The 12,838-nt window shown below is 40.6% G+C and overlaps 1 protein-coding gene across 2 annotated transcripts; it reads left to right on the top strand.

Annotated features, from left to right (window-relative positions):
• The first annotated feature begins 520 nt into the window (after positions 1–520).
• On the top strand, positions 521–12,838 carry cdhr1a (cadherin-related family member 1a). 2 transcript variants are annotated; one of them, XM_070977699.1, is made up of 17 exons: positions 521–658; positions 1,346–1,441; positions 1,916–2,061; positions 2,167–2,217; positions 2,339–2,428; positions 2,603–2,689; positions 3,336–3,452; positions 3,880–4,023; positions 4,889–4,967; positions 5,046–5,146; positions 5,442–5,645; positions 6,392–6,544; positions 6,670–6,834; positions 7,878–7,945; positions 10,180–10,408; positions 10,499–10,756; positions 11,972–12,838. In XM_070977699.1, exons 1-17 carry the CDS (start codon positions 580–582, stop codon positions 12,533–12,535), a joined length of 2,631 nt encoding a protein of 876 aa, XP_070833800.1. In that variant the 5' UTR covers positions 521–579; the 3' UTR covers positions 12,536–12,838. The 2 variants fall into 2 exon arrangements, with proteins under 2 accessions (XP_070833800.1, XP_070833801.1); XM_070977700.1 differs by having other exon boundaries at positions 11,187–12,082.

Raw genomic sequence — 12,838 nt, 5'->3', positions numbered from 1 at the left:
GATTTCTCATTTATAAAGGGGTACACACTTTCTATTAGTTACAATTCAGAGTAGACTGTGTGGCAATAACATGTAAAAACAAGCAAAAAAAACACAAAACAAAAGCTGACATTGTGATTATTCAAAATATTCATAAAATAAAACGATTTAGGCTTTTATGAAAGTTTACATCCTGATGACAACATTTTTAGCGTAATGGAATTATTGCAAATACAGTATTTGTATTAGACTGCATGACATGCATAGTATTTGACAGTTTAGCTTTCATACCTTCATACACAAGCATCTCTTCTGTTACGGTATTAAGAAATCATCAGAAATGTTAAGTACACCTGTTCATCATCTGCAAAGTTGAGGTACGTCCTGCTTTGTCTGCCGTGCTGACAGAGCCATCTCCTGTGGATTGGTGGTTGAAGAAGCCCAGTTGGACTGAGGCGGCCCAGCAGTAACTGTTAAGATGAGTCATTGGATTAGCATGTGAGTATCTGCCTTTAGCCTTCTCCAGTAGCCCACAAACACCTTAAGAGCTGCATCTCATGCACAGGACTACCGACGGAGCCGTCTTCATGTTGCGGTTTCATGACTTCATTCTTTAGGATGAAGAATGTAAAGATATCACATTGGCCTCTGGTTTTTGTGTTTGTGCATGCCTGCTTTGGTGAGTTCCACATCTTAATTCTCTTCTTACAGTTGGCGTGTTGCTGTGATCAGACTGTGAATACTGTTCAGATGCTTTTGACAGCCTCTGGGTTGAGGATTTTATCATTTTATACCTGAATTCTACTCTGTTTTCAGTTCATTCATGTTCTTGCCTAATCTGGTTACTTTCTCTTGTAGGTGAAAGTTAGTTTATACTTTGGATGACTATGATACTAATTGATTTGTTTGATTTATAAAATTTGGTTTCAAAAGTAATGTAAAATCATACAGTATTCATCTGAACATACCATGATATTATAAATTAAAAACAGTATTATTTCTACCACCAGAGATCTCAGGTCTATGTATAGAGAAGGTAGCTTAGGTTGACGTAACTCACCTCTAATCCCTGTCAAAGATACACAGAAAGCAGGGGGCGTAGGCACTGTATAGATGAACAGGCTTCCAGTGACAATTACGAAACAATGGTAGACACTAACACTCAGTAAACAGCAATATGTAGATGAACATTAGCAAACATGTGCAACCATGAGATACTGCTCACACCAGGCCAGTAAGACTGCTGCAGAGTTACTAAACTGATTAATGTTGTGTTTTTATAATTTATCAATTCAACTTCAAACTGTGAGAGAATGTTATTTCTTCTTTTAGTCATTCAATGCTGGTTTCATGCCTCTGTCCTCAGCACAAGCGGACTTTGCACCCTATTTCTACGACAATGGACCCTACAGCCACAACGGGAACCTGGCACTGTTCAGCCTTTCAGAGGACACACCTGTCGGTGAGGTCAACCTCTGACATACAGGACATTTAGTGTGGACAGCTAATAGGCAGCTGGAGCAACCAGTCAACCAAATGGCACATTTTAGTTGCCAATATCTGAGAGTCCAGGATGGTAAATTGTCTTTGATACATGAACAGATGTTGTGTGACATGTATACATCCTCACACTGACATGGTCATCTGCTGGTGCCACCTGTTGATGTGAGGGACAGTCTCCTGGCTGTGAACATGGTGCAGCTGTCCCTCCACACCTTCCATCAGTCAGTGTACTTATTATACTGGTGCCTGCTGTGTCTCAGACTTGCTTGTTCCACAGCAGATTGGTGGTCAGAGGCTGGTTAATTATGCATTTGGGTACTAGTTTTATTAAGTGTTCTTTTACCCTAAATTTAAAGGAATACACTAGCTGTCTAAAGCAAAGGTTTTCACACAGCTGAGGCAAATTTTACTGAATTTTGACATCTTCTCTCAGGCACACAGATCTATTGTCTCAATGGCACAGACCCTGAAGGCCAGGAGGTGAGGTATGGCCTTTCCTTTGATCCGGGGTCAAAGGAATACTTCAGAGTCGACCCCGTATCCGGAAACATCACATTGGTGGAAGAGCTGGACAGAGAGGTAAACTTAACCGAGGCCTCAGTGGACTAAGGATTTAAATTTTTATCATGTAATCACTTTTTCATCATGTGTCTTCATACTAACTTTGTTTCCACCTCTGCTCAGAAACAAGATTCTATAGACGTTCTTGTCAGCATCACAGATGGGCAAAGCAAGGTATCAACATCTAGTTGAATATATGATTATGCCATTGAATGCCATCCCCTTTAATGAATCAAACTAAAATAAACTTGAACATTTTCCTGTCTTCCTCTACTACTGCTTCTTTTTTTTTTAGGTTGTGGAAAGAGTCACAATATTTGTAATGGATGCAAATGATGAAAAACCTGAATTCCAAAACATGCCGGCGATCATTGACGTACTTGAAGTAAGTTAATACATAAGTGTATTCTTTACACTCGTGCAAGTGTCTGCAAGTCTCTCCACATTAAATGAAAAAGACAGAATACTACTGTAAAAATATGAAAGCAAATATGTGTTGTATCATGTAGCAAGCCCTATATGTTGTGACCTGAGGTACTTTCTGTGTTGCACATTTTAGACAACTGAGTCTGGCAGCAGCATCTACAAAGCCGAGGCAGTGGACAGGGACACAGGCTCAGGGGGCTCAGTAACCTACTACCTTCAGGTATCACTCAGCAGTTCCCTCTCACATCTCACCCACCCTGACTTCTGCAAAAAAAAGAATACAATATGTAAATAAGAAATAAGCACAGGCATTTAAAAAAAAATGCTAATCTGCACGCAACATAAATAATATATATATCTACTGATAGCAAGGTTAACATCAGCTAGATTCTCAGATACTTGTGTGCATTTGTGCATGTGCCTGAATATGCTGGTGTAGTTACGAGAAAGGGGATTAAATCACAATTACATTTGTGTCAGGTATTGGAGGCTTAGAGTGCTGCTTTGGCTGGGGGGTGGCAGGGGATGTTAGTTTGCACTTTGGACTATTAGGACCAAAGAACAGCTGGCCTGCAGTGACAGTGACGAGTCAGGCAGTGCACATCTGGACACAGCAGCTTTCACCTGCCTGCCCTGTCCTTGAGCATATGGGCTCTTTACATCCAGATGGACAAAGAGATAGACTTTATACAAGATGTGGCCTAATTCAAGTGGCTACTGAGTGTTTTTATGCAGCCATCTGACTACTCCATGATATCTCACGTGAGTGGTTGTAAATGGGGTTTAAGGGTTTCAGTGACAGGCTTTTACTAAATGTACGTGTGTGTGCTTTTAAAATCCTGTTTTTGTCCTGTTCTCTGTTACAGAATCCTCAGTCCACTTTGTTTACCATCGACAGACATAGCGGTGTCCTCCGAATCAAATCTGGGGAAATGTTGGACTATGAGAAAACAAAGACACACTTTGTGACTGTCATTGCGAAGGTAATGGGTTTATTGAAACTCATTAATGTTTCTGCCAAGCTAACGTGTGCTTTCATTTTCAATTTAAAGGTACCTTGTGGATTTTTTGACCACTAGTAGCACTAGCCAGGAAATGTAGCAATGTGCCTGCGAAAGGCATAGAAGAAGAAGACTTGATAGCATACAAGGATGTAAACAATGCAGGTTTCATAAATGCTTTAAACATCAGCTTTCCAAAAGTTTTAGTAAGGTAATATCTTACCAGCTCTAAAGTTCTCCCAGTTTAAATTACATTTAAACTTTCACATGTATTAACAAGACTTTAGAAACATTAAAAACATAAACATAACTATGGATAAAAACTCATTTACAAATTTTCTGTTTGGAGTTTTTTTTTTTTTTTTTTTTTTTAAGTAAATTTAAACTGCTTAAATTGCTTTTGTCTCAGGATGGTGGTGGTAATTTGAACAGCAAAGAGCAGTTCATGTCATCATCTGCTACCCTGACCATCAATGTGATCGATGCACAGGACACTCCGCCATCTTTTATTGGAACACCGTATTTTGGCTACGTTTATGAAATCTCTGTGCCGGTGAGTATGAAAACGTCCCTCAGTGAGATTCTGCTTTGACTGTAAACATGGGATTTTGTACAACTAATAATCATTGCTCAAGTCATTAATCATTTACTTATACACTCACAGTTTGAACAAGAACCAACAACAGAGTCCTGAACCCAAGCCAGCATTATCTCATATCACACAGGTTTAACTGCTGGCCTTTACAGTAATGCCCATGCTGCCTTCTTCTTAGCCTTCTCACAGCAGGTGAAAGCCACATTATCTCCTCAGTAACAAAATGTCACTGCAGTGTCATAAAAGAGAGATTACACATTCTGACTTTCATCCAAAAGGGCGTAATTAGGATGCTGACATTTCAACATATCTTTAAAGACTCAGTGGGGTTCAGGTGCTGAGTAGCTCTCGGTGGTATGTTTTGAGCTGTGCACCAGCCACAGGGTGACTGGATTAAAAAAAAAAAAAAAAAAAAACTTGACTTGTGTATATGTACATATTTTTTACTACTTTAACAGCTTATTTTTTACTGGATGTGTCATGTACCAACTTCACCAAAGCAAATTCCTTGTATGTGTAAAACCGTACTTGGCAATAAAGACTTTTCTGATTCTGATTCTGATTTCTGATTAAAATTCCAGCTTTGACAATGTGATGCAACCAAATCCTGAGTTACATCATCTTAAGAGTGAGCGTTTATTGGCAGAAAAAATATGGTATTTAAATATATCCAGTGTGAGTTCCAGGAGAAATATGAATACTTACAGTATATTTCATGGCTACGTAGAAAGTCAGTGATGTATCCTGGTTATCTTAACATCCACAAGTAATTATCAAGCTTGCTTCACTATTTATTTAACATTTCTGATGATTTTTCCCACAGGGATCTGAAATATTCACTGTTTCAGCCAAAGATGGTGATGTGGGAAACCCAAACCCAGTCCGTTATTCCTTTGACGACGGTAAGCATTTCACTCCAGGAAGATTAGACTGATTGTTGAAATAAAACAAAAGTGCTCATAGGTCTGTTCTCTTGCCAGGGGACGATGGTGTTTTTCACATAAATAAGACAAGTGGTTGCATCACTCTGCTGACTCTCCCCATTTATCTGAAGAGAGAAGTCTTTAACATAAAAGTCAAGGTAAGTTGGGATTAAGTCTTCATGCCAAGCAAAGCCTGAATTCCCCTGTCAGCCGCTAGAGAGAGAGAGTATCCATTTGTATATGAATGCAGGATATTTGTAAGAGAAAAATAATGGAATAAACCAACTGGACAAAAAAAGAGTAAATTTTACATTAGATAACCTTAAATAAGCATATTAAAGCACAGCAAATGCCTGGTGAAACTGGTGCATGAAATATCCTACAGACTCATCTACTGACTACATGAGTGATAAACGAGGGCTGACCTGCATAACTTTTACCCCCTGTGTCCAGGCATCAGAGGTGAGTCCTGAAGGTAGACTCCTGGACTATGGGGTGACCACAGTGGTGATCCGTGTGGTGGACCTGAACAATAATCCACCTACTTTCTACGGAGAAAACGGCCCACAGAACATGTTTGAGTTGACCATGTATGAGCATCCACCGGAGGGAGAGATACTCCGGGGGCTGAAAATCACCGTCAACGACTCTGATCAGGTTGGGAAGACTGTTGTTATCCTTATTTGACTGTGATTAGCAAAGAAAATATTTTGTATTTTCAGTGATCTTTTACTGAGCAGGTATCATCTTTTAGCACTGATACAGTCATTGACAGCTGCCTCAGCTATTCAGGAGAGAGGGACACTGATTGTTATTATGTAATAACACTCATTTTCTGACCAAATTACATTGTTATCTAACAAGAAACTGATTTAATCAGCATTCATTGTGCCACAAAGCTGTGTTCAGGCTGGTGTCTGCCTTTCTGTCTATGAAATGACTGTAAGCCTGCTATTATCACAGGTAATCCTTTTAAAATTGCATGAATTTGAAAGCAAACCAGCACAAATTAAAAGGTACTCCCTAACTATGCCATTTGTCAGCTTATGCAAGTCTCTGTGTGATTCCAGCTCCCTGCCTGAGCCTCGTCCAAATGGCTGACGTTCACCAAATGTATTTTCTGCTAATACTGTTACCACATCAGGGCGAGTTCTCTCTGTCCAGTGATATTATGTTTCACCAAGAATATTACCACTGCCGCTGATTTCCTATTGATATCTCATACATTACAGTAATAATGAAAAGAAAGCTTTTATATTGATTGGATGGACTATATACTTCATGGATTATGATGTATGTCTATTTGCAACAAATGCGGATTACTATAAATAGGTTCATGCATGTTCCGTATAATGTAACAACTGTCATGCTCACTAATGATGATGTGTGTTGTGCTCCTGCAGGGGGCAAATGCTAAATTCAATCTGAGACTGATCGGACCAGGAAGGATGCTGCGAGTCGTCCCCCAGACTGTACTCAATGAGGCCCAAGTCACAATTTTAGTGGAAGACTCTGCTGCCATGGACTATGAGAAACACCATTTTCTCACATACAAGGTTAATCCATTATGCACCACAGACTAGAATGGGATTGAGTATCACAAACCCACATATTTCTCAATAAATGGCACCTGCATATTGCTCCTTTTCACTGATTTATGTCTAATCTCTCACTTCTTTAGCTACTTGCAGTTGAGATCGATACGCCTGAGAGATTCAGTGCCACAGCGGACATTGTCATTCATCTCCTGGACACCAATGACAACGCTCCCAAATTCTCCTCAGATTACTACATCGCCAGAATTCCAGAAAACTCACCCGGTGGCTCCAATGTGGTGTCAGTCACGGTGAGCGAGCCTTCATCCTGTCTAAAAATACATGCCATCACCAATGTACGTCACTCTGAGCTAAAGAGGAATGCTGATTTGAACAAAATGCCCAAGAGAGCCATTAATTCCCTAAATGTAGACTTTTTGGGCGATGGGGGTTGGGATAATATGTGAAAATATGTAGATAAAAGCTAGGCGAGGTAAGCTGCCAGATGGCTATCACTTTCATTTTGTTGTGTAACACCAGATTCCCAGATTTTTTTTCCTAATGCTTAGTAGCACATGCAGCTGCAACACAAAAATATGTGCAGAAATAACAAGAAGCCATGTTTACATAGATAGATAGATAGATAGATAGATAGATAGATAGATAGATAGATAGATAGATAGATAGATAGATAGATAGATAGATAGATAGATTTTTTTTTTTTTGGATTATCTCATCCTTTGCCCTTGTCAGTTCATATGAGCCCTGCAGAGGCTCAAAGCAACGGGGAGGCTCGCTAATAAATCCTGCCCTTGCGTGAACACCACAGAGGCTCATTTCCTTGATCCCAGGCAATTTCAATCAGATAAGAGAACGACCAACAAGTGACCTTGGACACATGGAGACAGCGAACAGGCATCCCTGCAGCGACAGACAGACAGATTAGCTGACACCAATGATGATGATGTTCCTATGACATCAAAAATCAGTCTTTATATAGCTGACCCCTATAACATCATGTTCCAGTCCAGCACAGATTCATTCAGTTTACTGAGTCCATGGTGGCAGACAGTTTCTGCTTCTCTCATTCAGTTCCTATATACAAACAAATCCAACAACAATATTTTGAGGTTTATCTGAGTTATGAGGTAGAAAGCAAAGAGAAGCCCGGCTTGAACCCAAAAATAATGCCAGGAAATGGAGGAATATGCCTTAGCTTACTGAGCCAGGCATTGCACTAAAACTCCTAAAGAGGAATTGCAGATTATTCTGACTGAAAGTGACGTTGAACTGACCTAATTTATGCAAGTACTGCAACCAAACTCATAACTTTTTTTTCCCTGTTTATCTACAGGCAACAGACCCAGACTCAGGACGGTGGGGTGAAGTAAAGTTCTCTATCTACGGATCAGGGGCTGACTTGTGAGTATAAGAATGTAACTCAAGCTGAGTTTTGTCAGGAGGATAGAAAGAAAGGACTCAGTGTCCTTCACGTTCCTACCCTCTTCATAATACTGTTGTTTATCTAGACATAATATCTCAACCACAACACACCTCCATATATTCCATGACTTATGTTTACCCATCAGTGCTTGGCCCTGAGTGCTCAGCAGTAGAAAAACAGTGTTCATAATGAACATGTAAGGCATACTTCTCTGGATTCTTCTCTCAAGGACATAGTTTAATTGCGTTGCAGAAATTGAATTTGAGCCTGAATGTGACATTTTAATTGTAGACCACCCTATTATTATATATGGAAACCAGCTACAGCAAAAACATCTGCCTGAAAGCTGCACAGAATTTTCACAGCAGACTTGTTTTTCATATTAGAACTTAGTTCTTTCTATTGCACCTAAGCACTGTAGTCCCTCAGAGGATTTGCTGGTATTTACTCTGAACTCATTTTTTATTAGATTTCCAGTGGAAGTCTAACCTCTGAGAAAAAGGCTCACTGTTCTCTCTTTGTGATTATAACACAGTGTACCCAGAGCTTGCCTTTCCTTTCAGATCACTACAGATAGAGTCCGGAATATGACCTACAAAGTTAGTGCCATCTCAGCACTGTGACTGTAATAGTTTTAAGCATTGTCTGTTTTTTTAATCACATTTCTATCTGCATGCCTTAGAGGACCAAAAGACCTGGATTTGGAAACATTTAGAACAGTAAAGTGAAGGAAACATGAGCCTGTAATGTGCAGCGCCACTGTAAACAGACAGATGTCTGTCAGTGAGGACATGTTGAATCTGTTCCCAATAAACCACTTGCTTTGTCTGATGAAATGTAGGTAGAAACTATTCTTTGACCTCTCAGTACAGATTTTGAGCTCTGTAGCGCTGAATTAGAGGAGATATGTGATGTCACATGACAATCCAGGATTTCCAAAATAAGCAGTGGATAGAGATTTGGAACACTTTTATCTTGACTTATTTGGTCAAAACCATTTGGAAACAGCGTCACCTCAGATGTCTCCAAAATGCCTCTTTGAACTTTGTTATGAAGCAAAACATTTCTACATTTCTGACATAACACCTTTTTTTATAATGTCTTGTGGAATACTTGAGTGTACAGGATCATGCAGTCGTGATCTTTGCCTGCTCACCCTCTGTCTTTGTTAATCCTCTAATGGGATTGGAGGGGAAAATAGACCGCTCTGTGCTTCTGACTGCTTTGCACCACAGAGTCACTGTTGGGCAGCTAAACAAGTCAGTGAGGGAAACAGTCCAACTCCACTCTTGCTCTGAATGTTAACAATTCCATCTTAAAGACTAAAGTCAATTGGAATCGGGCAATAGGCTGATACTTGAAAGGAATAGTTCAACATTTTGGGAAATACAGGTATTTGCTCTCTTCTTGAAAGTTAGATGTCTGTGTGTTAAGTCTGGAGCTGGTCAGCAGGTGTTTGGCCTAGCTTAGCACTGTTTGTTCACAGAAATCTAAACATGACTATTTGCAGGACTTAGGTGCTGTGGCTTCTTTTGAGGGACAGCAGTTAAGCCATCTGCCCGGTATACTACATCTGTGCCGTTTCCACGAGTTGTTGGCAACCTCAACCCCGACAAGTCACTGCACCAACTGCTGTTTGTCAGCACACGACTCTCTGCAAAACCACAGACTGTTCTTTTAACATTTCTTTTTATGTAAAACTTAAACACATAAAAATAACTACATTTAAATGTGCTGGCAGGTAAATTGTTGAATTTTGAAGATAGCCAGGCCAGTTTCCCGCTTCATCCAGCCTCTCTGCTAAGCTAGTCGCTAGGAAAAAAAAAATGCGAATAATATATTTCTATTGCTTTAATGTGTCAAGTGTTGCAAAAATATCTAGATGGAAAAGTTACCGCAATTCTTTGTAAACCTTTGCACCTTCCATGAGTAATATAATCTACTTATCTTGAAAAAGCAAAACATTGTCTCAAAGTTTTGACCCATTGGATTTAGGTTAGGGCTATTAGTAGCCTAAATAATAGCAAGTGTAAAGGCCCAAACCCCTGCAGTGAATAAGACAACCTAGACAAGGGTCTGATGTGCTACCCATGTCTCCACAAAGGTGGTCTTGAGTATAATATGTTCGCAAGACTATGGAAAGATGTGGCTCTGTATTGTATTCATATGGTAAATCTGAATTATGATCCCTAAATCATGTTACCATTTACAGGTTCCTGATTCAGCCTGCATCTGGGATCATTTATACCCAGCCGTGGGCGAGCCTGGATGCAGAGGTGAGGTCCAAGTATAACTTCTATGTGAAGGCGGAGGACTCAGAGGGGAAATACAGCCTAGCTGAGGTCTTTGTGACTGTCTTAGACCTGAACGACCATCCACCTGCATTCAATGACAACTTCCTAGAGACGACTATGGTGATTGGAGCACCGGTGAAAATCGAGGTATTTGTTCTTTCATGATTTAGCACGTCAGACAAAGCGAAACTTGAGAATAATGCCAGTGCCATTTTGTTTTCATCTACATCTCCACAGGCTGTAGACGATGATGCAGAAGTGCCCAATAATGTTATTGAGTATGCCATCATGAAAGCTGAGCCAGACAATAACATCTTTGACATTAACGCTGACACGGGGGAGATCATGCTCAAGTCCTACATCAAATCAATGGCCATCATTCAGAACATCACCAAGCAGAGAGACTGCACCTGGTCGCTGGTGGTGCAGGCCCGGGACAGAGGCCAGCCGTCATTCAGCACCACTGCAGTTGTAAAGATCGACATCACTGAAGCTGTAAGTAGATGAGTAGCAGTGTGCAACCCTGTCTCCAAGAAATTCTGTTTATGTACAGCTAATTAGCATTCCTAATTCCTTTATGGTGACAACGCAATCGAATTGACTGCAAAAATACATGGTAAAACTATTTTTACTGCACTGCAGAACATAAAGAATGGCTTTGTTCTACTCAGTGAAATCAGTGAAAGTCCTGAATCAAGTAGTTGGCTGGAAATAGTGGAGCTGCAAATAAACTGTAAATGATTATTTGTTTAATTACTCCCTACTATCAGTTTACATGCAGATTAAGTGTTGAAACATCTGATCAGTTTGTATGTGGAGTGCAGCTTTTCTGCAGAACAACTCACATCAGCTGTTTGCTTGGACAGCAGTCAAAACTTTACAGTCTAAAAAAAAACTCACACAAATGCAATTGTCATGTTTTCAGGTCAAATCCAGATTTTTCTCATACTTCTTGGGCCTCAGGAAACGTCCAGGGGCTGTGTTCGGGATTTGTTTGACCGTTGTCACCTTCGCCATTTCACTGACAATCTTCATTTCAACTCTTATATACTGGAACTCTGTGAAAAAGTCCCGTATACAATCTCAGGGCAAGATCAGAAAGATTATAAGGAGGCCTGTGTCATAAACGAAGCTTGCCTTGAGATCATCAGCACAATAGAGCTGCTGTTTTTACTCTGTGGTACCAAGAATTTGTGGCAATTCATTTGAAAAGGATTTTGTGGTAGAACAAAGCTGTGTCTGTAAAAGAGTACAGGAGCACAATATAGACTGTCCCCTCAACATGTTCCCATGTTTTTTCCCCGCCTACGCTCACATCGTGACACCACAAACAAAATATTTCTGGTTTTTCATTTTCATATCAGTTCATAGGTTCGCTGTCAGATGCAGAATGGTCTCCGCTATGGGTTTCCCACTCAACCTCTCTGATCTTGTCTTGACAAAATATAAACCAATAAAACAATGAATTAAAAAGCATAATCATTCTTTTTAGTGAGCTTCATCTGCAAGACATCCAACAGCACACAGGCAAATAACTAGTTTGTATACAAACAGTATTATGGCAGTGATTTATTTATTTGGAGAGATTCAAATGATGAATACATGCAGTACTACAGCACATACAAGGGACAATATTCAGAAGTTTATCATTGTGTGACAGACGATGACTTCACTCCCATGGATGTGAACTCTCCCTGTGCTCTTTTACAGACCCAACTCAGTGGGGGGCCTTTGGGATCATTTTTGATGCAGAGTAAAAACAAGCCTTTGCAAATCCTAGGCATGCTTGCTGGTGTCATTAGTCTGATGGTCATAGTCACAGTCATCATCTCCACTGCAACATTCATGCGCAACAAAAAGTCCAACCGGATCCTGCCAAACCGCCGCATAAGGAGGAGGCCACGAAACCAGCATGTCTGGAACTTCAAAAACCCCTTCAAGAAACCGGAAACTCCCGGAGAGAGATTCAGAGTAGAAGAAGAAGAGCGGGAGCCGGAGGTCATTGTGGAGAATGTCAACTATAATAACAATGTCAACAATGTTGTGAGACACTGGCCGCCGCCGCCCCCGCCGCCTTCCGCCCCATGTCTGCCCCCTCCACCACCACCCTGCCTCCCAGGGGAGAGGCAGAGGGCGATACCTACCATCTCAGCAACAGTGGCACCCAAACCTAAAAAGAAGCCCGTGATAACCAGACAGGACACTGTGAACAAAGCGCTGGTTTCAGAGCTCAAGATGAAACTGGAGCAGAAGAGGATGATGAAACATCACTAGGTCCCCACAAATCATCTCATTATAAGGTCCGTTTAGTAGCAGCCGTGGAGCTTTCATGCAGCAGATCCAGTCTGCCAGGTTGTCATGGGAATGAAGACCAAATTTCACAGAAGCTCATGATCTAGATCTAGACAAATGGAATTTTTAAATTGGAATTTTGAACACACGACAACTGTGCAGACTTCATCTGAGGATGATGAAGACCACGTGACTGAGCTCCAGAAAAGCCACTAAATGGACCTTGAGGTTAGATTTTGGAGAGTGATGTTTCTGAAGGTTAAGAATGAACTGTGAAACTCAATC

Source organism: Chaetodon trifascialis, chromosome 13 (genome assembly GCF_039877785.1).
Source record: "Chaetodon trifascialis isolate fChaTrf1 chromosome 13, fChaTrf1.hap1, whole genome shotgun sequence".
Taxonomy (NCBI): domain Eukaryota; kingdom Metazoa; phylum Chordata; class Actinopteri; order Chaetodontiformes; family Chaetodontidae; genus Chaetodon; species Chaetodon trifascialis.
The sequence above is the reverse complement of the archived record's forward strand: the minus strand, read 5'-3'. Positions and strand labels throughout refer to the sequence as shown.

Bases quoted from the DNA above. Each gene is read 5' to 3' on its own strand.
- cdhr1a (XM_070977699.1), top strand. From the start codon at position 580: ATGACTTCATTCTTTAGGATGAAGAATGTAAAGATATCACATTGGCCT. The intron at 6,835-7,877 runs GTGAGCGAGCCT...GTTTATCTACAG, and splicing joins CCAATGTGGTGTCAGTCACG to GCAACAGACCCAGACTCAGG. The intron at 7,946-10,179 runs GTGAGTATAAGA...TACCATTTACAG, and splicing joins TACGGATCAGGGGCTGACTT to GTTCCTGATTCAGCCTGCAT.